This window comes from Amblyomma americanum, chromosome 10, assembly GCF_052857255.1.
Source record: "Amblyomma americanum isolate KBUSLIRL-KWMA chromosome 10, ASM5285725v1, whole genome shotgun sequence".
NCBI lineage: Eukaryota > Metazoa > Arthropoda > Arachnida > Ixodida > Ixodidae > Amblyomma > Amblyomma americanum.
In genome coordinates, this window is record NC_135506.1 from 149474140 (window position 1) to 149499666 (window position 25527).

General features: G+C 54.8%; 3 protein-coding genes across 4 annotated transcripts in view; 2 read left to right on the top strand and 1 right to left on the bottom strand.

Moving 5' to 3' along the window:
* Window positions 1–25527, top strand: part of LOC144106252 (E3 ubiquitin-protein ligase MARCHF3-like) — a 458876-nt gene that overhangs the window by 320266 nt on the left and 113083 nt on the right. The gene's annotated exons all lie outside the window — the stretch shown is intronic.
* LOC144108877 (uncharacterized) lies at window positions 2755–10568 on the bottom strand. Of its 2 annotated transcripts, none has more exons than XM_077642105.1 (8): window positions 10123–10391; window positions 8140–8339; window positions 8037–8063; window positions 7025–7087; window positions 6851–6922; window positions 6580–6654; window positions 6003–6065; window positions 2755–5493 (listed from the first exon to the last, which is right to left on the bottom strand). In XM_077642105.1, exons 1-8 carry the CDS (start codon window positions 10362–10364, stop codon window positions 3623–3625), a joined length of 2613 nt encoding a protein of 870 aa, XP_077498231.1. In that variant the 5' UTR covers window positions 10365–10391; the 3' UTR covers window positions 2755–3622. The 2 variants fall into 2 exon arrangements, with proteins under 2 accessions (XP_077498231.1, XP_077498232.1); XM_077642106.1 differs by having other exon boundaries at window positions 5408–5493; window positions 6003–6085; window positions 10123–10568.
* LOC144107343 (uncharacterized) lies at window positions 16727–18486 on the top strand. Its single transcript, XM_077640333.1, has 2 exons — window positions 16727–16890; window positions 16946–18486. Exons 1-2 carry the CDS (start codon window positions 16727–16729, stop codon window positions 18462–18464), a joined length of 1683 nt encoding a protein of 560 aa, XP_077496459.1. The 3' UTR covers window positions 18465–18486.

The window sequence follows — 25527 nt, forward strand, 5'->3', positions numbered from 1 at the left end:
GGAGGGGCCTCGAACGCATGGACCGAGGTGGACAGCAAAGAGGTGACGTCCAGAAGGCGTTTCCGGGCCTCCTCCGTCAGCACGTCAGCCGAGACCAGGTTTCGGCGCCTGTTGATTCGCACCTCGCAGACCCCTGGCATTGCGTAGAGGCAGCTGCTCCAGTCCTCCTTGACTGCAGCTTGGAGCGTGGCTGGCGGGCGGGGCCGAAACAGGATAGTCGTCAGCCGTGTCGTGCGGGTGTCCAGGCGCCGATGCCTTCGACGGACAGGAATCCAACCCTCCTGGTCCTCCATCGCAGGGGGTGGTGGTGGAGTGGTGGAGGGGGTTCGCTGGGCAGGCGTCCCGGGAGGTTGGGCGGATGACTCCAAGTCGGCATGGGGCTCAGCCTCGTGTCCGGACAGCTGGGCACTGGGCTCCGAGGACTGGGCAGCTTCTGGCAGGCCAGCAGCCCCTGGAGGGGACGCCAGGTTGTCCTCGGGGCTCTCAGGTGGGAGGGGAGTCGCACACGCAATTCTGAGGAGCCTCTGCAGGGCCGAGGACTTAGTAAGTACCTCAGTAGAGGGGTCCACTGTGTTGGGGACTGCTGGCGGGTGCGCCTGGGAGGAGCGCTCCTTGGGCCCCCGTGCTCGCTTGGTGGTGCGCGGTTTGGGTGGGGCGGTCGTCTTCAAGAACTGAGCCCGGGACCGCGTTAGCGCAGGAGAGGTGTGCGCCGTGGCAGCCTTGCGGGATGCCTTGGAGGAGGTGGTAGAGGGGACGGCCTCCTGCTCGGAAGCACTGTGCAGAGGCAGTGGGGGAGCCGTTAGCGAGCTCAGGAGGTCCTCGCCTCGTTGGTATTCATCCAGGAGGAGCTGGACGCGGAGGCGGAGGTGGCGCAGGAAGAGGGTAGGGTCGCAGTCCAGGCTGGTGGCTTTGGACCCTCAGGATGCTGCGCCCACGGGGCCCCTGTTTCTCTGGACAAGCAGGGGGGGGCAGGTACTGCGGGGGGCCCCTGAGGTGCCTGGGAGTTGATGGCTGCAGCTGTAGCTGGGACCTCCATGGCTAGAGGAGGGGGTAGTCGGCCACAACAAGGAAGTGGCGGTAGGCAAGGATGCCCACGTGGGTGCCCCTCGTGACGGCGGCAGTTAGGGCAGAAGGTGTAGGCGGCTTGCGGGAGCCCCACGTGGCAGCGGGAGGCACGGCGATTGGACCGGATGCCACGCGGGAGCACCACGTGGCAGCGGGCGGCAGGACCGGACAGCTCAAAGGAGCACCACGTGGCAGCGGGCGGCTTGCGGGAGCACCACGTGGCAGCGGGTGGCTCGGTGTCAGGACCGGACAGCTCGCAGGAGCACCACGTGGCGACGGGTGGCTCGGCGATAGGACCGGACAGCTTGCAGGAGTACCACGTGGCAGGGGGCGGCTCGATGACAAGGCCGGACGGCTAGCGGGAGCACCACGTGGCCGCGGGCGGCTCGGCGACAGGACCGGACAGCTCGTAGAAATACCACGTCGCAGCGGGCGGCTCAGTGACAGGTCCGGACAGCTTGCGGGTGCGCCACGTGGTAGCGAATGACTCGACGAGAAGGACCGGGCGGCCGGCAGGAGCAGCAGGGCTCGTGGACCGGTGTTTCGTGCAGAGGCCACAGCAGGAGTAGTGCGCGTACACCACCAAGCCGCGGTAGCTCTGGATGGCTGGGCAGCACAGTACGTCGACTGATGATCGAAGGGGCCACGCGTAGCGCAGGAAGCGGTGCGCTCAGACTCGTGGGAGCGAACGCGGAGCGTGTGCGCTCGGACTAGGCAGATCGAGCGGGCTCAGTTTCCGCCGGGGAAGGCAGCGCAAGCGGGCGCGCGCTTACCCAGTAGGGCGAGCGGCACGCACGGAGGGGCGATCAACGCGAACACGGCAGGCGCCAGCGCGAGGGGAGAGCGACCAAAAACACGTCTGCTCTCCACGGAGGTTCGAGCTGATTTTTGGCAACCCTGCTGCGAGCAGCGCGCGCGAGGAGATGGCCGGCCGCGGTGATTGGGCTTCCAAGTCGCGCGGACCCGAGGGAGCACGACACGGCGCAGCCAATAGGGGAGGAGCAGCGGGGGAACGCTGGATGCTGGAAGTTGCAGCTTTTGGGTGTCGGCGGATGCGCCACGGGAACAAGTGGGGGCGGCAAGAAGCAGATGAGCCCAGGGTTGAGATTGGGGAGGCAGCCGAGTGCTCTGCCACTCTCAGTTCAAACGGGCGCTCGCACCTGCCTGGGACTGCTCCAATGCGGCCGAACCCGCAACACACACCACAAACACAGCATACAGGAGAGAGATTCAGACTCTCCGAATGGGAGGGAGGAAGGCGCCCGCAAGGATTAGATGCGGGGGCGAAGACCGGATTCATCTAGAAACCGGAGCAAAAGTCTGTGCGCACTGGTTTGTGCACCCAACCACACTTGGGGAACAGAACGTCACTAAGGGTTGCAGAGGGGAGACCGAGTTAGCGAAAACCCACCCTCATGGCGGCCCGGGGCTGGGCGTACGCGGGACAGTCACACAGCATGTGGTCGAGTGTTTCCGTGGAGTAACCGCATTGCACACAGACCGCACTGGGAGCACCGCGAAGTCGATGTTCTCTGTCGGCGGTCCAAACACAGCCGATGCGCATTCGGAGCAGACAGACGAAGTCGGGGCGGGCAAGGGTGTGACATTCCCGTAGAGCCAATGGGGGGGGGGGGGGTTTGCGAGCACCTGAATCGATGTATGCTTCAACATTATGGTGTGCTCCACAAATTTACTTTTTGCACAAATGGCACTGTTACTGATCATAAGAACTATGGTTAGCATACAGCCAGTCATTAACTGAATTCTGGCATTCCTTGAAGGGCACTGAGCCTGTATACTTGTCACGCAGGAAGAAAGAGAAGCCAAAACAAAACGGTTTCCCTAGCACCTCTTGTAAGTTGTTAGCATTCAGCAATATTAATTTGAGAACCAATGGTCATAGCAATGCTCATACTAACAAGGCACACAAGGCTTCTAGAAGGCAAACTTGTACTTTGTAAAAGAAGTAACGCAGCAGGAGCAAAAGCAGTCAGTACAGTATATGTGCAATCGGAGCAGAATTACGGATAAACAGGTACATAAATACTTATATACATAAAAAATAAATAGTACAACAAAAAGTTAAAGAGAGAGCACATGTGTAGTAAGTAGGCAGCATTAAAAATCCAAATACAATAATATCCTAACACAGTGCCTCATGAATTTAGCCGGCTAATTTGCGCCTCTTTCTGGCGGGAGCACTCTGTTTTGTTTTTGACGTCATGCTCCTGTTTAAAAAGGAAAGGTGCCAATGCAGCCTTGTGCGGCAGAATAATTTAAGGAATTTAATTTTGCAGCCTAATGAACAGAAAACAGCTTGCTGGTTAGGCATCCTCTCAACAAGATTCCTGGACACATTGGACAAATGAGCACAGCAAGAGATTTCTTTTCTGAAGGCCGAATCCAATTTCTTTATATAATTTAGACATGCCTCAGAAGTTGCGGCAATTGACTGGAAAAGGTGCTCGGGAACACCATTCTCCTTGAGTAGTGCAAAGAATTGGTGTCGTCCATGGAGAGAGCCACCGTCTGCTGCAAGGAGTGTTCCCTCACATGTTCATTCTGTGGTTCTCTGGTCAAGAAAGCTCTTCACAAGAGTGCCAGCGACATGGTACACAACATTTTCGTATACTATGTCAGGGGCATCTTGTGAAGACGCCTGCAAGTCAGATGAACCTGAGCCTTGCTGCCTGCTGTGGCTTGTGCTTGGAGTGCTGCTTGGTGACAATACTGCAGAAACACTCTCCAAGTTGGTGAGGAACGCATGTGTTGTCACTTCGCAGTTTCCTTGCGAAAGTTTGAAAAGTTGGCCAATCCAAATATGTTTTACAGCAGCCACGAATTGGTACACATTAGGTGTCTCATTGCAGCCATGTTTTTGACGAACTATTGCAAAAAAATTTTCCAACGGATCCTGCTGCAACCGACGAGTGAAAAGATGAGTGTAATCGAAATCTGCCTTTAGATCTGTCCACAGCAGGAGTAAGGCTTTGATTGTAATCTGCCAACCTTTGATGGTGTGTGGTTGCTTGTCCAGAGGACCACCAAAATGCCATTGGGCGATCCAATCTATGCACGACTCAAGGAAGACATGATGTTCCGAGCCTTCTGTCATTGCGTACCGCAACTTGTCGTCCTGCTTTTTCAGGGCCGAACTGTTCAGGCAGTCAAAAAGCTTATCCATCCTTTCCGTGAACTCTGCTGTAAATTTTGCATCAACAGGAAGCTCTTGAATGGAAATGAGAGTGAGGAGTGCCACAGATACGGATTCGCTGAACACTTGTGTGGCGTACTTCACTCTCATGTCAGCAAAGGGCATCCTGTAGATGTGTTGCTCTTTTAGTTTTTTTGCCAATCTGCTTTTGAGATGCTCAACTGGTGTTTTGGAGGCCCGATCAATGTGACGAGTTTTTTTGTAAAGGGTTTCGATGTGTGTCCAGTCAACAACCTCAGAGCCAATGGTGAGCTTATGTCGTCGCAAATTATTTCTTGTGCATTTGATTAGGTGTGGGGTGTCAAACAGGAAGTATATTTTGCGGTTGTTGACAACAAAATATGGTTCATGGATAGAATGGATGAGCATTCTTGACAGACTCACATTGTTCGACCCTTGATCACAAATGACCGCTTTCACCAGAAGACCTTTGGTTTGAAGCTGCTGAATTAAATCTAATAGCAGCTTGCGCATTGCAAGAACTGAAGTTGCATTGTGGGACGCTGCAAAGGCTACTGGCTGCATCCAACTTCTTGATATGCCAGACACCGCCATAACAAGGGCTATGTTTGCCACACGAGAAGTCCTAGTATTCCCATCATCTGTGAAGCCAATTACAATATCTTTTGATTGATCATACATCAAATTTTTTTTCAAGGATATTTCATCGAATAAAAGACAGCATGCTTTGTCTTGTAGTGGCCAATCTTTTGTAATTGATTCTATTGCATCCATGGCACCTGGAATGATACCAGGTGTCATTGGGATGTCTGCCAGCCAGCGCCTTAGCGTCCTCACATGTGGCAAATGGAGCATTTCTCTGAGGAAGCGATAAGCTTTTGGAGAGTGAAAGAACAAATTGAGAGCGAATTGTTTCATTTGTTTTGACCAGTGCTTTTTGGATTTCGGAAATGAGCAGAGCCTGATTTGAGCTTTAACCAATTCAAAAAGGTCTTGTGGCAAATGCGGTTCAAGCTTGTTGAGAGCCTCCTGCTGCGTTACTCGCCTTGTGTCGTGCCTTTTCCTAATCCGACTCAGTGCCTTTCGGTACCTGTCGCTTCGAGAATGCAACTTCTCGAAGCGCTTTTTGGTGCGAGGGGTGTACACAACTGCGCCCTTCCTCCGCCGACTCTTGGGCGTTCCTGATGCTGGTGTCATCACTGGCTGTCTGACACTCTCTTTGGCACCGCTGAGGCCACTAGGACCAGCTTCAGCTGCAAAAAATATATAAAAAAAGCATATTTATGTTTGCCTCAGAGCGAGACCTACATCTACATCCCTCACAAAATCAAGATTAGAATGCAGTCACAGGGCTACAGGTTGCCAAACTTGCAGGGCAATGTTTTTGTGTGAAATGATGAATACAGTCGTGCCCCGTTAATATGATCCTCGCTGATAGGGACAGTTTTTTCTGGCGACCAACTTTACGCCTCGCTTAAATGGAAACTAGTTGCTCGTAATACAGACAGGGTAATAGTTAATGGATCTCATTGTTATCCATGTGTTTTGCCTGCTTAATATTCAGAGCAATTTTTCATGACAAGCTTGAGTTAAGCAAATGGAAAAAACCAGAAATATTTATGTGCAGTAAAGCGATACCTACACGCTGTTACGGGCCTGCCGATACCCATCATGAATATACCAAGGTTACCGATGCATACTTTTTCATTGAAGTGGAAGGTTGTAGTTTGCAATAAATTCTAATGTTTTCTTGAGTACTTACCATAATCAGGTGAGTCCCATGATGCTGATGCAATCACTCTGATGGGTGTGCTTTGGGCAGCACCTGTCAAATAAATAAACACACTGTGGGAGGCTTCAACCAAGTATTTTAATTCTCAGGTGCACATTTTTAGCCTGGCTACGCAGCGTGTATGTGAATGGTAAGCAACAGGCTAGTGAAGCAATTTCCACAACAAGTACCTGAGAAGGCTATCCAATGTTTTCATTGAGCTGAATGAAAAATTACCTGTAAATATAATTCTGTACAGATAACACAGGGGTCCACCACGTAAACAATGCATTCATACATATGCACACAGAAAAATATATGAAATACTAGTTGGTGAGCATAAAGTTAACACTTGTTTCTTCTCTTCTGAAACAAATGTCTGGCATCCGAAGTAGTGGTACAGTAAGATGTGCCGACGTGCACCTAATTATTGCACACCACGACATAATTGCACACTGCTGCTATTGCAGAGGGTTAATTTATTACGTGCAAATCTGCAGCAATAGTGCTGCAGTCCATTGTTGAATTTTCATAGATTATCACTGCACTATTAGTGCATTGCACCTACCTTCTTCGTCAGCTGGGGGAGGGGGCGTAGTCTGCACATCAGTGAGCTGCGGGGCACGTGAAGAGTGTGGGTCGTCTGCAATTAAACGACCACTTAGACACTCCCAATCTAAAGAAATCATCCAGCAAACTAATTACATATGTTTATTTTTTTGTGCTATGACAGAGCCCTCAGCATAAGTAATACTGCATTACAGGGTTAGCCTGAACCAAATGAAAAGTTCTTCATTTCAAGCTGTAATGTAAAACAGATCCTGACTTAGTGCACCTACCTGTGTCATGGACAGCAGAATCTGCACCAGCAATTGTGCCTAGCCCAAGTGTTGATGGCAACGGCAAGTAGTCTGAAATATAGGTACCACTTAGTTACTCCCAAGGAAAACAAACCAACTGGTGTAGTGAGACATTAGGAATGTTTTCCTATGCAAGATTGCAGGAAGACTTACCGTGACCAAGCATGACTTCCACTGGTGCAGCAGTGGACTGTAGTGGTGAAGCGGATTCAATGCCTATGCGAACAAGGAAAAAAAGATAGCCAATCAAGCTCTGCATAGCAGCACCTTCTGCTCAGTGCACAGTATGGCCTTGATGTTCTATTTGGAACGGTTTCTCTTGCTGGGAGTTAGTGTGATCTTAAATTGGGCTTAAATCGTTTTTGTGAGTTTGTAGGCAGTTACGATTAAAAAGGAAAAATTTGTGCGATCAATATACCGCGACATACAAAATAGCGCAGCAGCACACAGGAAGAAGAATGAAAACACACAAACGAACACTTTACTGTGAACCACGAGGCCATAAATTCACTTGATGTGCATTGTAGGAAATACAAATCAAACTGCAAACCTATCTATGAAGCGTGCAATGTCACCACTATTAATGCTTGCAAACTTATTCCCGAAATCATTCAGGAAGAAATCAGATAGCCTAAGTGACATGTGCATCGCTAAATATCCTGGCGGGTTGCTCCTCAAAGAACCATTTTTACCTTAGAAACCGGTAAAATGTTTACCCTCCATGCTTGCACAATATGCGGCCACTTCATGTATAATTACCGCCTCGTGTGTCACAATAAGCTGCTGGCAGTTTGTGCGTGTGTGTGTTCTTTCTTGACCCTGTGTGCTATTTTGGAGTGAATTCGCGCAGTCTGCCCTCTATTCACCGCAGCGAACAGTAAGTAATAATGACAAGAATACTAAACATAGAGTTGTAAAAATTATTTTCCTCACTGCTGCTGGAGTGCACTATCCAGCATCTGATTGTTAATATGGTTAAGAGAAATTTAAGCTACAACATGGTACACAACTGCAGTCTGATGCAACTGAAACAATGGCCACATGACATTGAAGCAGGAAAGTTTTGTGCCCGGGAAGTGATGTTTGCAGTTAGCCTCTATGAATGCAATTGTTCCCTTTGGTCTTACATTTACAGGATGGGTTTTTCTGAAAATAGTGCCCTCACCTTGTGCCGCACCTTCTTCATAGAAATCTGCAACAAAAAAGCCACAGGATATACTGAGGGATCAAGCTTGGGAAGAATTTACTGGGAGAGGAATTTTGCTTACCCGGGTGCACCAAGGCTCTCAGACGAGGCTCATGCACCTTCACGGAAGGGACTGCTTCATGCGTGAGCCTTGTGCAGGCATCACTAGTGAAGCAATCCCTCGTGAAGTGCTTTGAGCAGAGCCTGTATGTTTTGTAGACCTTTTCCCTTGGTGTCTCCAGGAGTTCAAGCCTATTGGCATATTTCAGCCAAATGGAGAATCTGAAAAACAGCCAAATAACATGATTTCATACATTTTAAAGGTTTGCATACCTCACTTCAGGAATGCTTATTAGCATCTCCTTACACAGCAAAGGGGTACGAACATTATATAACATATATGCGTGAAAACAACTGTGGCAGGATGCAAGCAAAATAAGACAGCAGTTTGTAACAATGTGCCACAGCCTGCTAGTCTATTGCTATGCTGGCCAATCGAAACGATGAATGAAATCACCTTTTTAATGTCTGGCTATGATCGACAAGCCAGAACCTTTAAAATTCTTGAGCTTATGTTTTCTTTTGTGATCTGCTTTTGGTTTAGGTAACAATAACTAGTTCTTTGTTCCAACTGCTTTTTGGGTGCGGCATAATTTTGTGCAGCAGATAGAAATGGGGACAGAGCTTCACTGCAGACTTAAGCTCTATCTGATCATAGCAATTATTCCACTCACACTTTTCTCTAGGTAACTGCATACTAACCACCACCCATGATTCGTTCTTTTCTAATTCCTCCATTAAACACAAGTGCCAATGTAGCTATGCTATGGCAGACAGCTGCTTGCCCACAAATTTGAAGTCTGGATTAAGAACAGCAGGTAAATGAACCAGTAGGCACAGTTTTTCATCTTTTGCTTTCACTGTGATCAAATGGGAAGTGTGAAAGGGATGTGAGCAGAACATCAACAGGAAACACTGCTCTTTCAAGAAACTGAAGGTGCAGGCAAATAGCATGGGTCCAGAAGAAGGGGAAAAAAGTGCTTAAGCAAGGGAAATGTCCCAGAAAAGACACAGACAAGAAGAAAGCGACCTTCGCCTTCCCCTCACCCACCCGCCGGAAACGAGCGTTTCCGGCGTACTAGGCGAAACTATTTGCGAGCTTCCCAAAAGCTGTCAAGGACAAGGCGCGAGATAAGAGACATATGTGAGGAGATGGGAATAATGCGGAGAGTTCAGAGCCCTCCAAGGTCAGTCGTGCGCCCCGCGAGCGAGCAGCGTAGAGGACAGCCGGGGTGGAGTGTGGAGCGAAATTTACAATGCTGGAGCGGCAGCACTACGGTAGGCAATAGTTTCGAGAAACGCTTCCACGGAGTACATGGGTGGTTGAGCGCGGATATCGCGAGGAAAAGCTCCGGTAAAAGTAAGAAAAACAAGACCGGCGGACTTTCTATATGCGGCTCACGGCGTGCAATGGACTTTCAGCGCGGTGTCCAACACTAGTGGTGTTAGTCTGAACAGCTCGATAATTTATGTGACGTGCATCACTGCTGCAGAAACCATGCACGAACACGCAAGAAATAATATTCAAGCGCGCTGAACTCCGTAAAGAAACAGCCAAACTGAGCATTACAATTACTCCGCTGACGACGCTATAGGCACAGAAGTTAGAATATTCATATTTAAAATACACTCTGAGGGCACCGGAATCTGCGGGGAATAAGCTTTTAAAGGCAGCGAGAAAAGTCAGTGAGTCAGACACACACACACACACACATGCGAACAAGCAAGCAAGGTAACTAACGGTCCCACGCTTATGAGAGGCAACGGCTGTTGGGCCATCTCAAACTGCAGCACCTTCCCTTAATTTTGCTTTAATGTCCTTAAACGTACTTATCAAACTCATCTCGCAAAACCAAAGCCACTGCAGTAAACAGCGCCAGGTAAAACTAGTTCTATTCCGTCGGCAATTTCAAATGGTAACGACCAAGGGCGGTCAAAACAAAGGCACAACGGTCGCCAACGGCTATGCAAAGAGGGATACGATAGTCAGTGAATTCATAAATACCTGTGGTCAGAAGGAAATCTGAAGAGATGTTCTCCACTCTTGCCGGATGTGCTGCACCACTTCGCGCAACAATACATATGCGACATGACGCTGAGGACGGTAATCACGCTGGTCCAGTGCGCACGTCGCGTCGGCAGTCGCTCGCGTAGTTTCGGTATGCTTGCGCCGGTCGCTGTCGTCTGCTGCCACTGCGCTGCAGCGTTGCCCGCGGCGGCGCTGGCGGCGCAGACGCGTTGTGTCATTTTCGCAATTTATTTCTTTTATATACTATTTTTAATGCTTACGACTGGTTATATTTTCATTCATAAGCATGTTTGTGTTGTCTACTATGGTCGAGAAATTTTACTTTTTATTAGGCTTGACTCCAGCCGCGTTTGCCGCCAGATACCAGGATCGCTGCAATCGTTCCGACCGTGGCGACACTTACGGCGCGGACGCGCAACTTGCAACATGCCACAGCACTGGGGCGGGCGAATAATCGATCGTCCACGGGCGAGACGGGTTGAGAGGAGGCGACGCGCACATCCGGGTGGAAAGCGAGAACGTGACGGTGAATGATGAGTCGCGCCGAGTCGTAGAGGGAAATGTTTTCCGTTAGTGCGCCTCACGAGCGAGTTTGTCTACAGCTTCGTTTCCTTCGATTCCCACGTGTGAGGGGATCCAATGGCAGGAAACAGGTGAGCCGCGCCGACGCAATTTGTCCAGCCTGGCAACGAGGGCGAGAATGATTCCATAGCCTTTCTCCGGTTGGAGCAGGGACTGGAGTGCTGAGCGAGAATCAGTCATGACAGCAGCCGGGCAGGGGTGCGGTAAAAGAGAGGATGAGATCAAGGGCGAGGGCCAAACCAGCCAGCTCGGCAGCTGTAGAGGAGGCTGGCGTGGGGATCCTGCATTGAGAGTGCGCGTTGAGAGCTGGCGCAAAGCAAGCAACCGCCGCGGAGCTACCGTTCTCAAGGACGGAGCCGTCAGTGTATATGACGGTGCGATGAGTCGACTTTTCATGGATGACTGAGGAGGCCTCGTATAGGAGGGCACAGTGGGGCGTGCGTTTCTTACACCTGATGCCAGGGAGTTCGAGAGTGACGTCTGGATGGTTGAAAACGTGGGGGGGGGGGGGGCTTAGGCGATACGCAAATGGCTGGGCAGTACAGAGTAGTTCGGTGAGGAGAGTGGATGCTCTTTCTGCACTTGAAAGTTTGTTGCTGCGTATATGAGCAAGCAGGGCAGTGCACTCCGTTGCGCGAGACATGCGTTCGAAGTGGTTGAGCAGAGTTTTGATGGCTCTGAGCGACACAGGCCACGAATTAGACTCAGCATAAGTTGCCGCGATTTGGGAGCTCCGTGGGAGGCCATAAAAGTCTCACTGCAGCACGGTGGTCGGTGTCCAGAGCACGCCACCGGGATGGAGTAAGTGACACGAGAGGGATGGCATACAGAACTTTCGAAGTGGCCATAGCCTCGTAAACACGATGACACAAAGCGGGAGTGGCTCCATTCCCCCGGGCAAGCAAGCGGTAAGCTTGGCGGGCAACGCGAGCGGTGTCCCTGCGAAGACACTTGATAGCGGGAGCCCAGTTTAGGTTGCAGTCGATGAGAAGGCCCAGGTAACGAACTTGCTTGCGCCACGGCAGGGATTTGCCATCTATGCAAAGGCGAGGAACGGTTAGTCGAGCATTGCTACCTCGGCGGCGAACAAGGAGCGCTTCTGTCTTCTCCGAAGACACAGAGAGCCCGACATTGCGAAGGAATGACACAACACAGTCGAGCGCGTATTGGAGCACGCGCACAGTGGAGGGACACCTTTTAGATGGCGTTGTGGCGAAGAGGGCGATATCGTCCGCATAGATAGCAACGCGCACAACTTTGCTGGCCCAAGGAGAGATTGAGTCCGCCAGACCGGCGAGGACAATATTGAAAAGAAAAGGGCTCAAGACACTGCCCTGTGGAACACCGCATGGCACATGACGAGGTGAACTGTAGGCTCCACCGACACGCACGCGCATTGTTCGGTTGCACAGGAATGCTGAGACATAGTTCAACAGATTGTCACTGATCCCAATGGCAGCAAGGGCGCTGAGTATAACGCAGTGAGGGAGGCAGTCGAATGCACTCTTAACGCCAAGGAGGACAAGAAAATCCGTCCGTCCAGAGCCAAGGGAGTGCTCTAAGGTGGAGATAACATCGGCTAAGCAATCGGCGGTGGCTCGGAGGCGCCGAAAGCCGCTTTGTTGGGGGGCAAGGGCGTTGACATTTTTGGCTGCCCATTCAAGCCTCGACAGTGCCATAGCCTCCATTATTTTACCTGCGGCCGAGGTAAGGGAGACTGGCCGATACGAAGATAGGAGGCGGCTGGGTTTTCCCCTCTTGAGAATGGGAACTACGGTCGCCTCTCTCCAGGATTCCGGAACGACTCCAGATCGCCAAACTTGATTGTACGCCGCAAGTAATTGTTCTTGCTGAGGTTGGTCAAGGTTGCGCAGCATGTGATAAGTGATGCCATCGGCTCCGGGAGCGCTGTAGCCCTTGCGGCGATTAAGAGCGCAACGAAGCTCTTGCAAGGTAAAGTCAGCAGAGCAGAGCGAGCTCAATACGGCAGCGAGAATGGCTGGGCAGGAGAATGAAGCAGATGGACTCACAGTGTATGGAGTAGAGGCTTCAAGGTCGGCTGCGGCCCCAATTGGGGCAAATTGGTGTCCCAGTTGGTCGGCTAGTTCCAGACTGGTGATGCGGTGGTGAACGGCGGCAGCAAGAACAGGGCACTTAGGAATGACGGAGTGGAGAAAGGAGCGCATGATACTCCACACCCGTTGCTTCCCGCTCGCACGAGAGAGAGCTGCACAAAATTTGGCCCAACTGCGGCGACGAAGCCGCTTGGCGTGACGGCGGCAGGCCGCGTCTAGCCGATGGTAGATGGTCCAGAGATCACGGCGGCGGGCACGCACGGCGCGACGTTGGGCAACTCTACGAGCTGCACGTAAGTTTAAAAGTTTGATGTCAGGAACAGGCGATCCGGGGGCTACAGGGCACTTAGATGTGGCTTCTCTGGCGCACTGGGTGATATGGGTGAAGAAATCGTCCCCACTGTATTCACTGGCGCAGAGTTCGCGGAAACGAGGCCAATTAATGACATTATATATTCGCTCGGCGACACGAGGAGTACGGGGAACAAGGTCAATGGGGAAGTGGTCCGAACCGTTTGTGTCGGGCTGGAATTTCCACTGATAATCCCGCGCGCAGGCGCCTCAAGAGAAGGAAAGGTCAATGGCACTAGTGTTAAAAGAGGGGCGGGTGAAAGTGGCCCGGCCATCGTTCAGACACACGAATCCGGCGGCGGATGTGATGTCCAGTAGGTCCTTGCCTCTTTTACTGCACACACGACTTCCCCACACTGTGTGGTGGGCATTGAAGTCACCGCATATGATGGAGTCGGCGTTAATGCGGAGGGCTATGTGTGCGAAGAGGGAAGAATCCCACCGCACAGTGGGACGAACGTAGGTACTGGCGACGCAAGTGTCACAATCACCAATGCGGACGGTGACCGCCACACACTCGAGGGGGCCGGTCACTACGTCGGACACGTCGATGAGAGAGTGGGGGATGTCAGACCGCACGTACACTGCAACCCGGGGCTTGCCGGGGCTTGCCGTCGCGCCGCTGTAACCAGAGTATCCGGGCAATGACACATCCTCCGCTCGCGCATGAGTCTCCTGTAGAGCAAGTACATCAAACGCACAGCGGGGAAGATGCTCGGCCAGCTCAGCTTGTCGGTGGCGCAGAGAGTTGCAGTTCCACTGCAGTATGAGCGGCCGACGACAGGAAGCTGAACTAGCCATGTTGAGCGATAGCTTGTTGGGCGGCAAGGGCCGCTGCACACAACTTGCGCGCTGGTGAGGAAGTGGGAAGCGCGTTCATGAGCGCTTGGACGGCAGCTGACAGGGCTGCAATTACGGCGTCCCTTTCATCAGGGGGTGGAGAAGGTTCAGCTGAAGGGGCGACGGAGCTCGCGACGACATCGCGAAAACTGCGACCCGCAGGCTGAACGGCGGGGGTTTGGCTGGGCTGGCAGTTGCGTGCAGCAGGAGCAACAGTTTGGGGCGGTTGTTCGGCCGTACCAGAGTTGGGTGCAGTGGCATCAGCCTGAGGGGAGGAGCCACTAACACGGCTGTGCTGGTCGCGGACTGTGCGGGCAGCTTCTTGCCTCGATAGCTTTTTGTCAGAGGTCGCTAGGGCAGTGGCGACTTGTCGTTCGAGCTGCCAGCGGGGACAGCGGGGCTCAGTGGAAGGGTGTGTGCCGCGGCAGTTAACGCAGCGGGGCCTAGGAGCTTCGCACGAATCGGTGGCCCTCCGGCAGACCGCCAACCCTGATGACTGACGGTCCGTGCTGCGAAGGATGAGAGCCCTCCCAGCCAAGCAGCCCCATGGTGGTGCCCCTCCAGCCTCCAACAGCCCTGGCCACAGTTACGCGGAGGTCGTCCGGTCCCGCCGAGCCCCACCCAGCACTCCACCTCCCGCTCCAGACGTGACTGCAGCCCTTCGCGCGGCGGTACAAACACTCCTCCCCCAACTCCCCGCCAACTCGGAGGCGAGGAGACTCTGCATGGCCGCTCTGGCTGCGCAGGATCTTCCACTCGTCAGCCATGGCTAGACGGACCAAGACTGCCTCACTGCCTCACATCCTGCAGTGGAACGTGAGGTCCCTGCGGGCCAGGCATGCGGAACTGGCCTGCCTCATTGAGGATGGCCGCCTCCCCTTCGACGTGCTGGCCCTCCAGGAGACCAACGTGGAGCCATCCTCTCTGCGCCTGCCGGGGTACCTCGGCTATGCGGGAGTTACTCGCTGCACCTCGCCAGGCTGCCCCAGCTCCCCCTGCCTTGACCCTGGTCACCAGCAACAGGGCCCGCGGAGTGCTGTTTATGTTCGGGCCGGCCTGCCGCACGTTGTCATGGACCTGTCCGATGCCGTCTCAGGCCCCCTGGAGGCCTGTGCAGTCACCGTGCGGATGGGCGCCACAGACCACGGTGGTGTCCATCTACATCCCTCCAGGGGTGAGCTGGGCCACACCCTTGCTGACCCCAGTGCTTTCTCGTATCGGCCCCAGAGCACTGGTGTGTGGGGATTTCAACGCCCACAGCATGGAGTGGGGCTGCCGCACCACCAGCCGCGCGGGCCGTATCCTGATGGAGACCACGCTGAGGGCGGGACTTGGTCTTCTGAATCCCCCTTCCCCCACCTTCGTCACCCTCCGACACTCATCAACCCTGGACCTGGCATTCACAACGCCAGGGATTCGGTACGAGTGCCGGAAGCCAGCTGACACCTGGGGTCGGACCACTTCCCCCTGTTCCTCACCCCAACCTCCAGGCGGCCCCAGGAGGATCGGATGTACGCGGTGATCTCCTGGCCAGAGTTCCGCGTCCGCAGCAAGGAGATCCCTCCGGGCCAGAGCTTCCTGGACTACGTAGCTACCTGCGCCCGCGAGGCTACCACTTTGGTCAGGGTCCCGGCCAGTTCCCCTGTCCCGGACCTCCGCCTCCTGAACATCAGGGCAAACCGCAGGCGCCAGGAGCGCATTGCCTTGAACACCTCCCTGCCGGCGGACTGGACGGCCTACCGGCGCATCGACGCTGCCTGCCGTCGACACGCCAGACGCCGGCGCCGCCAGAGCTGGACTGGGGTATGCTCCAGCATACAGAGAAGCAGCCACTCGGGCAAAGCCTGGCGCCTCCTGAAGGCTCTGGTCCACCCAGAGATCCCCAGGCGTCCCATCCTGGCCATTGCCATCGCAAGGGCCATCAGCATCGAGGACCTGGCTGAGCTGATGGCTGATCAGTCCAATCCTCCTGGCGGACCGGTCTCCAGCCCCCCTCCAGCCCTGCCCACCCCCAGAACCCCGGCAGCCCCCCTGGTGTACTGGCCCATGTCGTGGCACAGTGCTATGCCGCAATCACGGCGCATGAGCTACAGGCAGTCCTGGACCGCCCACGAAAGCGGACGGCCCCGGGGGCAGACGGCATAAGTCATCAAATGCTCCCTAACCTCGACACCCCAGAGAGAACCCGTCTCCTTGAGGCCTTCAACGCCATCTGGGGCTCGGCCACTCTCCCCGAGGACTGGCTGACGGCCGTGGTCGTGCCAGTCCTCAAGCCACGGAAATCGAGCCGCCTGCCGTCCTCCTACAGGCCAGTCTCCCTGACCTCCGCAGCCTGCAAGACCATGGAGGCCATCGCCCTGTTCCGCCTCACCTGGATTGCCCGGGTCACCAACTTCCTGCCAGAGCAGCTAACGGGCTTCCGACGGGGCAGGTGCACTGCGGATTCAATTGCCGACCTGGTTTCCACCCTGGAGGATGCCCGGCACGATGGGGACGCCGTCATGCTGGTCCTGCTGGATGTCAAGGCTGCCTTTGACACGCTCTCACACAGTGTGATCCATGAGGCCCTGAGCCGCCTGGGAGTCACTGGCCCTCTGCTGGCGTTTATCCAAGCCTTCCTACAGGGCCACACCTTCCGGGTTCGAGTCGGCGGACAACTAAGCTCCCCACGGCCCGTCGCCGCAGGAGTACCACAGGGCTCAGTGCTGAGCCCATTCCTATTCAACCTGGCCATGGCGGGACTACCAGCCTCCCTCAAATCCAGGTCCTCCCACCGGGTGAGGTGCTCTGTGTATGCAGACGACGTGGCCCTGTGGGTGAGGGGCACACCCAGGAGGATCCGTTCTATGCGTACATCTCTCCAGAGGGCCCTGGATGCTGCTCAGGCCTACCTATCGTCCATCGGCCTCAGTGTCCCCGGCAAAGACGGAGGCCCTGCTCTACCACCCCAGAGGGCGTCGGGCGCACATCACCACCCTGCGGCTCGGTGCGGATGGGCTCACGTGGCGGAACCAGGTGAAGTACCTCGGCCTCCTGATCGACCGACGCCTCACCTGGCTTCCTGCGGTGAGGGCCCTCCTGCCTCGTCTACGACGAATCGGCCAGGCGGTCCAGCGCCTCCAGGCCAGGGACAAGGGCTGCTCTCCTTCCTGGGCCCTCCGCCTCTACCACGCAGCGGCCACGTCTCTAGTGACATATGCCCTCCCGCTGGTGACCCTGCCACCCGCCCGCCTTCGGACTCTAGAGCTTGGACACCGCTTCGTCCTGCGGCAATGCCTGGGCCTCCCGCGCATCTCCCCCATCGCTGCCACTCACGCGGAAGCAGGGTCCTGGCCGCTGTCCCTCCTGCTCCTCCAGATGGGTCTGCGCCATGTGAACCGCCTATATCATGCTCCAGACGGAAGGGCCCTCCTGTCTCGGCTCCGCCGAGCACCGGACTCCCGCATGGGGCTCCTGTATAGCACATTCCACAGGCTGTTCGGCCCCCCTGTCAACCAGGCACCACTCCCGCCCCCACCAACAAGACCGCCGCTTTCCATCTCGGTGGACATCCGGAGCTGCAGTAGGCGCCGTACCCCTGTTGCTGCCCTGCAGCAGACTGCTGCCACCCTGCTGCAGGAGTCCCTGGGAGGACATCTCCAGGTCTACACCGACGGCTCGGTACTTCCAGCAACAGGCAAGGCCGCTGCGGCCTGCGTAGCACCGGCCTTAGGTGCAGCACTGTCGTGCCACCTGCGGTTCCCAGCCAACTCCACGGCGGCTGAACTGGCGGGCCTCCACCTGGCAGCGGACCTGCTCCTACTGCTGCCTGGACAGCAGCCCGCAGTCATCCTAACCGACTCGAGAGCAGCCCTCCAGCTGCTGCGCCAGCACCAGCCCAGACAGCACACGGTGGCCAACCTTACGGCCCGACTTATGGCCATCCAGGATGCTGGCCGTCCAGTCTCCCTCCAGTGGCTGCCTTCACACGTTGGCATCACTGGGAACGAGGCTGCGGATCAGCTGGCCGGAGCCGCCCACACCAATGGCTCCCCGGTGTCCTCAAAAGTAACGCAGCTGGACTTCGCCCGTCCTGCTCTTCGGCAGGCCGTACGGGCCCTCCACCCCGATCCCCGCGTGGCCTCAGGAGTCCGCTTCATGCGGGTACCCGACTGCCTGCCACGGAGGGAACGGACCCTAATCCTGCGACTACGAACGGGCTGCTCATGGACACAGGCCCGGCTACACCGACATGGCAGAGCCCCGTCCCCGGCCTGCTCCTTCTGTGGGGCAGACGAGACTCTGGGCCACCTCCTCTGTGCCTGCCCGAACCTAGAGGCCGCCCGGCGTGACATGACTGCAGGGTACCGCAACCTAGGGCTGCCCTCCTACTCGGACCAGGACCTGCTGCACCCAAAGCGCAGCCAGACTGAGGCCTTCCGACTGCTGCTGGAATTCCTACAATCTACGGGTTTAGCCACTCGGCTATAAGCCTGGCTCGCATCCCGTGATCCAGAACACGGCCCATATCTCCTGGAAACCCCCAGCAGTCGGCGCAGCTGATGACTTTGGCGGCAGCTTGTTCACCACCTCGACACCTGCCGTGGTGCCCTGAACGGGAGTGCGGCTCCCGTGATGCCCTCCCCGCGCGCACTGGTGCGTGCGGGGCCCCGACGCGCCGTCTCCCATGGCGGTATCCAGCGGTATCCCCCTGCTGCTGTCCTGAAGCAGCCCCCCGGCGCCCCAGCTATAACCACAGCTCCTGCGCGCCGCCGGAAACGGCGGTTTTCCTTAGCGCACCCCGCCGCGCTGCTACCCTGTAGCAGTTAACCCCGCGGTCCTCATCGGCTGCCACATGGTGGCCTCCTGCAGCCAACCCGGCTGAGCTGTAGTCATCGCCCATCTCCGCCCAGCCTTTCGGCCGGACCGGGGAAATGAGCTGCCTGCCTCCTGCAAGCCCCCGACGTGCACGCGCCACTCCCAGTGCGTGCCGTTCACCCTCCCCAGTTGTGGCTACTGCTGCTGCTGGGACATGCCTTCCTGGGCACCACGGACCACCAGCGCGCGTTGCAAGCGGACATCCCCCTCCCCACATCCCCTTTCCCCATCCCCGCTCCAAGCTGTGCCCCCGCGATATGGGTGGCAGAAATCGAGCACATTCCCCCCACATAGCCACAAGAAGAAGAAGATCGGTGGCATGGTCTCCCCCACAGCGAAGGCAGCGTGCCTTCGAGCGGCAGGTTGGGGTGGCGTGCCCGAAAGCACCGCAGTTGTGGCATTGCAGGGGGCGAGGGAGGCGGGCTCGGACGCGGCGACGAAGTTTGAATAGGGCAACTTCCTCAGGGAGGTGGGTGCCGGCAAAGCGAACAATGACGTTTCCTCCGCTTCTCCAACATCCGAGAACGGGGATCTTGGTTTGAAGTCCAGCAGCGATGTCCTCTTCGGACAGCCCGCGAACCACGGCAAATATGACACCGGTGCTGGTTTTAGGGCCTAGTTGCTTGGCGCGCACTTTGATGCCGCAGAGGTCATCGACGGCGAGAATGGGGTCAGCATCAGCCGACGCAACACTGTCCACTGCACACACGTTGCGGCGGATGTTAACGCGCATTGCGACGACGCCAGGGAGTTGAGAGAGTTGTGCCGCGAGGGCATCGCGTGAGACACCGAAGAAACTTGCACTGCGTCCCACAGGGAAGTAGAGCACGGTGACGGGCTTGTCCGCATTGTGTACTTTCGTGGACTTAGGCGCTGAGAAGCGCGCTGAAGAAAGATGGTTCCCGTCGCTTTCGCGGCCAGCAGCGGCGGCGGCGGCGACAGCGGCCGGGGCGGCGGAAACTTGTTTGGGGAGAGCCTCCTCGAAGGCGCGCAAGGCGAGACGTCGCTTCTTTCTTTTGTCGGCCCGGCGCGTCTGAGTTGGCTGACGAGAAGAAGAGGAAGAGGGCTGTTTGCGAGCGGGATTAGAAGCGTTTGCGGGTCGGTGGGCTGGAACCGCCGATTGGTCGGTGGGATGCGTGTCTGCGTGACATTTTTTCGCTACGCCCTCGTTCTCAACCGGATGTGGGGTCGCCGCGCCTCTCTCGGCCTGTCCCTAGAGTGCCTAGGGAATCGCTAGGGCCGGCCGGCCGGCCGCCGGTTGTGCGTGGTCTGCGGGCAGGGTTGCCGTTGGTGGCTACTTTGCGCCAAATTGGCTACTTTTCGACCCCGTCTGGCGATGAAAATTTCACGTTGGCTCCTTGGCTACTTTCTGGCTACTTTGAACTTCTATTTTGGCGCATTCACTAGCCATTTTTTTTGCAATTGCATATACAATAGCAAGCAAGAACAAAGAAGAACAATTATTTTTAAAGCTTTGCTCTCCTCATGGCTGTTCCGGTCGCCTTGACGGCGCGCGCCATAGCGCGCGCGTCCTGTACGCATATATTCTCTCCGCCGGCGGTGCGCACATAGAGACCAACTAGCAGACGCGGGTGCGCAGACGCACGGACTCTGGGTGATGGGCGCACGTCGAAGCAAAGCCCCTGAGGACGTTGCGCGCCATCTGGAGAAAATAACGCTAATTCTAGCGCACGGCGAAGCAAAGGCCGCAAGGACGCTGCGCTCCATCTGGAGAAAATAACACTAATCTAGAGTACTTTCTCCGTTAGGGTCATGCATCCGAAACCATGCGTTTTGGTGCAGCCGTGTGCACGGCATGACACCAGAGAGGAACGAGCAGTACAGGTGAAATAACACTTGTGTACCCCAAGGCGACAAAGCTTCTGTTTTTGTGCCTTCGGCTTGCCGACACCGGCGTCTACCATGGGAAAAGACGCAAGAGCAAAGCGCACGTTTCGAGAAGAATGGAGAAAGGACAAGAAACTGAGCGGTAAGCAAAACGGAAACTATTCTTTAGGCGTTTAGTCGCATGCCGCTTAGTATCTAATATGCATATTACCATGCGTTACAGGATGGATTTCGTCACGTGACGGCGGAACGACTGCTCACTGCAAGTACTGCAATTGCAACATTCGACCCCACTACAGTAATCTGTTGAAGCACGCAGAAACCAAAAAGCACCGCGAGTGCGCAGTAATCCCAAGTTCGCAACAAAAACTGCCGCAGCTTCTAGCGTCTTCGAGTCGAACGTACTATGAAAAGCCTCGCCGAGAGTTAAGGATCGCCTTGTACACTGCAGTGCACACTTCCATAAATGCTGTCGACGAACTTGGTGAGATTCTGCATTCCGAATTCAATGATTTTGATCTGCACAGAACGAAGTGCACGGCTATAATTACGAATGTTCTCTTCCCGTACTTCACGGAAAACATGGACAAACAACTGAACGGCTCCAGCTATTCTCTAATGGTGGATGAATCAACCGATGTATCCACGACAAAGCAACTTTGCATGGTTGTGCGGTTTCTGAGTTTAGAAGAAAACAGGATTGCAACCACCCTTCTTGATCTCGTAGAGCTGTCTGATGGAACGGCAGAAACGCTTCACGACACGGTATTGAAGACGTTGGACAAGCACGGCCTATCGATCAAGAACTGTCTCGGACTCTGCACCGATGGTGCAAATGCCATGTGCGGCAAAGACAATTCTCTGTTCAGTCGTCTTAGTGAGGACAACAAAGACTTGATTCTGATCAAATGCTCTTGCCACAGCCTGGACCTTGTGGCATCCAAGTCGATGGAGGCGATTCCTTCTGCGGTTGAGCACTTAGTGCGAGAAACCTACAACTACTTTGCACACAGCAGCTGCCGGCAAGATGCTTATAAGAGACTGTATGCCAGTATGACAGTGGAAGATGAAAGTGCAAATCCACCGCCCAAGATTCTGTCGCTTTCGCAGACGAGATGGCTTGCTATTGCAGACTCTATAGAAAGAATTTTGGCGCTGTACCAGTCTCTCGAAGAGTTTTTTGAGAAAGCAGAAGATCGCAGCTACAACGTGCGCATTTTACGAGAGATGTATCGAGACAGAAAAAATTATGTTTACCTCGTGTTTCTTGCCTCAGTTCTCCGTAACGTTAGGCGAGTGAACAAAATGTTCCAAACAAACACAACTGACCCGCTGGTTCTCTTCCAAGAGCCAGAAAATTTGTATTTGGAAATTCTTAGGCGGATTTTGAATCCATCAGTTTTGAGGCACAACCCAACGGCAAGTCTGCTGTCGCTAGACATGGCAAAAATGAAGTCGATTTTCCTGCAACCAGAGGTAGCGGACCTAGGTGACGTCTTCAGAGAGAAGATTTCACTAGTCCCTATTGAAGACCAACGGGCCGTGAGGGAGCGCTGTTTCCAATTCTTGAGGCAAATGGCGATGGGACTGCAGCAGCGACTTCCAAATGCCTCCTCTGCACTTCGAAGACTGTGTGCCATAAATCCCGATGGCATAGAAAGTGCTAAGAGCCGTGAATGCATAATGAAGCTACCACTGCATTTTTTTGGATGTTCCTCAATCGAACTGGAGTCTGAAATACGCCAGCTGCAGAGTGTTAGCGGTGCACTTGATCGCGCATCATGTTTGACTTTCTGGCACGCAGCGGCATCGTACAAGGACCCTTGCGGCGAATGCCCTTTTCAACACCTGGCGCAAGGAGTACTGAAAATTTTGACCCTTCCAATTTCTAACGCTGATGCAGAGCGCGTGTTCTCTTGCGTGAACTTGACGAAAACAGAGATCCGTAACAAAATGAAGCTGGACTTGCTCATGGCGATTCTGCGAATCAAATTTGGGCTACGACTTCAAGAAAAAACAGCATCATCGTTTGACGTTCCTGCTGAGTTGTTGAATAGAATGTGCCAAAATTACTCCGGCATGAACACTATCTACTCTAGATAAACTACGCGGACTGAACTTCATGGGGGCGATGGAGTGGCTCCGGAGTTGGGCTCGAGCGGTTGCTGGCAGAAGCTGCACGCCGTCGGGCTTCGGCGCTGAAGGCCCTCTTGGCGAACGATGTCGTCCTGAGCGTCCTTCTTCCGTACTGCTTGTCGATTTTTATATCCTCTTCTCCACACTCCCTAGGGTGAGGACGCCCACGCCGGAGGGGAAGGAGGGGGGCTAGGGCTTTCACTTGGGCGCACAAACATACCACCGCACTTATGGTCTCGCCCCCCTCACGTGTTGAGTCCGAGGGAAAGAAGGTTGTCTTCGAGGTAGCGCATAGCGTCGGCTGTGGTAAGGCGCGCTCTGACCCGCTGACAGCTCCCGCGGGTCACCGGCCTCCGCTCTCCATCCATCAACTGACACTCGCTCCTCAAGGTAAGGCGCGCTCTGGATCGCTGACAGTTCCCGCGGGTCACCGGCCGGGAAAGTGGTCCCTTGTCCTGGGATGTGCTCGGGAGGCCTCTCCTGGAACCGCCACGGCAATTGGGGAGGATAAAGCGCGTTTCCCCGCGCCGGCGGCGGCGGGTCCGGTTGGGCTTAAACCCCTTCGTTCTGGTCGTCACCCTCAAAGAGCATGGCTGGGGTAATTGATGATGCCGCTGTCATCTGGGTCTCCGTCTACGCCGCGCCGTCGAACGCGGAACCTCGTAGCACACACAAGGAAAGTCACACTCCACAAGGAACGTCACACTCGCTCACCCTCCAGAAGAATGTTCTCCGAACATTTGAGTCCATGCAGCTCCCCTTGTCTTTCTGAATCGCCTCGCACAGTGCGTCCGACAAAACACTTTTCGCTGCACTCAACGCCACTGCACAACACCATACGCCTCCGCTGTCATAACTGGCGTCTCCAGGGGCAGCACTGATCTTCTTTTACAGATAAACATGAAACTCAGCACCCAAGCCTCTTCTTTCTAGTCCAAACTGGACGAAATAAATTTACCACAGTTACAAAGGAGCTCCCACTTCTAGCACGATCACGGCACAGACAAAAATATAGATAACGAAAGGAAGTAGGGCAGGTTCTGCATGCGCTCCGCATGCTCTCCTGTGAAGGTGTTACTTAATGAAAGAAAGGTTTAACTACCAACTCCGATAAGTTAACACATAAGCACATAGCAATGTTATGAGCTGTGGCATTACACAATTCTAACCAGTTCACAACTCCGCTCTGTTTACGCCATTAGTCCGACTTAGCTTTCCGATTTCGCAGCGGATATCGGCCTTCATGAGTCATACTAAGTAAGTCTGTGACCCTTTGTCTGCTTTGGGACTCGCGAGGGCTCGTGGCAGGAGCCTCTCCTGGCGTTATCTGCGCGGCAACCTCGCGCGCTTCTTCTTCTAGCAATGCATGAAGTAAATCCGGTGGCATTCCGGCCGTCACCTCTGGCGCCTGCCGAACAAATGCAGGAGAGGGCGTTTCTTGCGAACTATCTGCGCGCTCCGCTTCACTTCTGTCCCCATCAAAATCCGCGCTTTCCCTTTCCTCATTTCGTAAATACTGAACCGGTGCCGACTTGAGGCGATTTGCGTGTATCCTTATCAAGCGCCGGTTCACGTCTCGGACTCTGAAGTTTACCGGAGAAAGCTTCTCGACAACCTCGCATGGTCCTCTCCACTTCGTCTGGAACTTACGAGCTAGCCCAATCTGCCTTTGGCAGTTTTCAATGTACACGCTGTCCCCCACATTAAACGGCGCGTCTCTAGCACTGCGATCGTGCACCTCCTTCCTGCGCTTCGCCGCTTTCTTTAAGGCCTCCTTTGTGATGTCCCTCGCCACTTGCAAGCGCGATTCTAGCTCCACCTTATAGTCGTCCAGTGAAGCGTATGGGACACGACGGGGGCCCTCTGGCACTTCACTAGGCTGGTCCGGGTCTCGGCCGTAGAGAAGAAAGAATGGCGATTCGCCCGTGCTCTCGTGTGCTGTGGAATTGTTGGCAAACATTGCATACGGGAGCCACAAGTCCCAGTCCCGCTGGTCGCGCGAAACAAAATGCGACAGGAACCCGGCCACGGTTTGGTTCAGTCGCTCCACCGCGCCGTTGCAAGCCGGATGGTACGGTGTTGTCTGCTTCTTAGCGATCTTAAGCAGCTCGCAAACTCTCCTCATTAGCTGCGACACGAAGTTCGTTCCCCGATCTGTCAAGAGTTGCCTCGGGGGTCCATGTCGGAGCACGATCTGTTCGACAAATGCTCTTGCAACCGTGTCTGCCTTCTGATCTGGGAGTGCTACCGCTTCCGCGTATTTTGAAAGGTGATCGACAAATACTAAAATGTACTTGTTTCCAGAAGTGGTCGTGGGCAATGGGCCCATTATGTCCATACCTGTCCGCTCGAAGGGAGCCGAAACCTCAGGGAACGGCTGAATTGGAGCTGGTCTTCGTCCCTTGGGTGTTTTTCTTTCGAGACAGGAATGACACTTCGCACAGTAGTGTCTAACATCCTGTCGCATGCCACTCCAAAAGTACAAACGCTCCACACGCCTGCGTGTCTTCGCTACGCCAAAATGACCGGCGCATGGCGCATCGTGAAACGCGCGAAGAACCCTTTCTGTCCACGACCGAGGTATGACGACTCTCTCCCAAGCGGTTTTCTCTGGTCTCCCTTTCCTGGTTGGCCTCGTGCGCCGACACAGGGTGCCGTCTTTGCCAATGAAATAACCTAGCTGTTCGGGGTG

Bases quoted from the DNA above. Each gene is read 5' to 3' on its own strand.
- LOC144107343 (XM_077640333.1), top strand. From the start codon at position 16,727: ATGGCGGGACTACCAGCCTCCCTCAAATCCAGGTCCTCCCACCGGGTG. The intron at 16,891-16,945 runs GTCCATCGGCCT...CTACCACCCCAG, and splicing joins GCTGCTCAGGCCTACCTATC to AGGGCGTCGGGCGCACATCA.
- LOC144108877 (XM_077642105.1), bottom strand. From the start codon at position 10,364: ATGACACAACGCGTCTGCGCCGCCAGCGCCGCCGCGGGCAACGCTGCA. The intron at 6,655-6,850 runs GTAGGTGCACTA...GTTTAATTGCAG, and splicing joins TTCTGCTGTCCATGACACAG to ACGACCCACACTCTTCACGT. The intron at 6,066-6,579 runs GTAGGTGCAATG...TTTATTTGACAG, and splicing joins TCCCCCAGCTGACGAAGAAG to GTGCTGCCCAAAGCACACCC.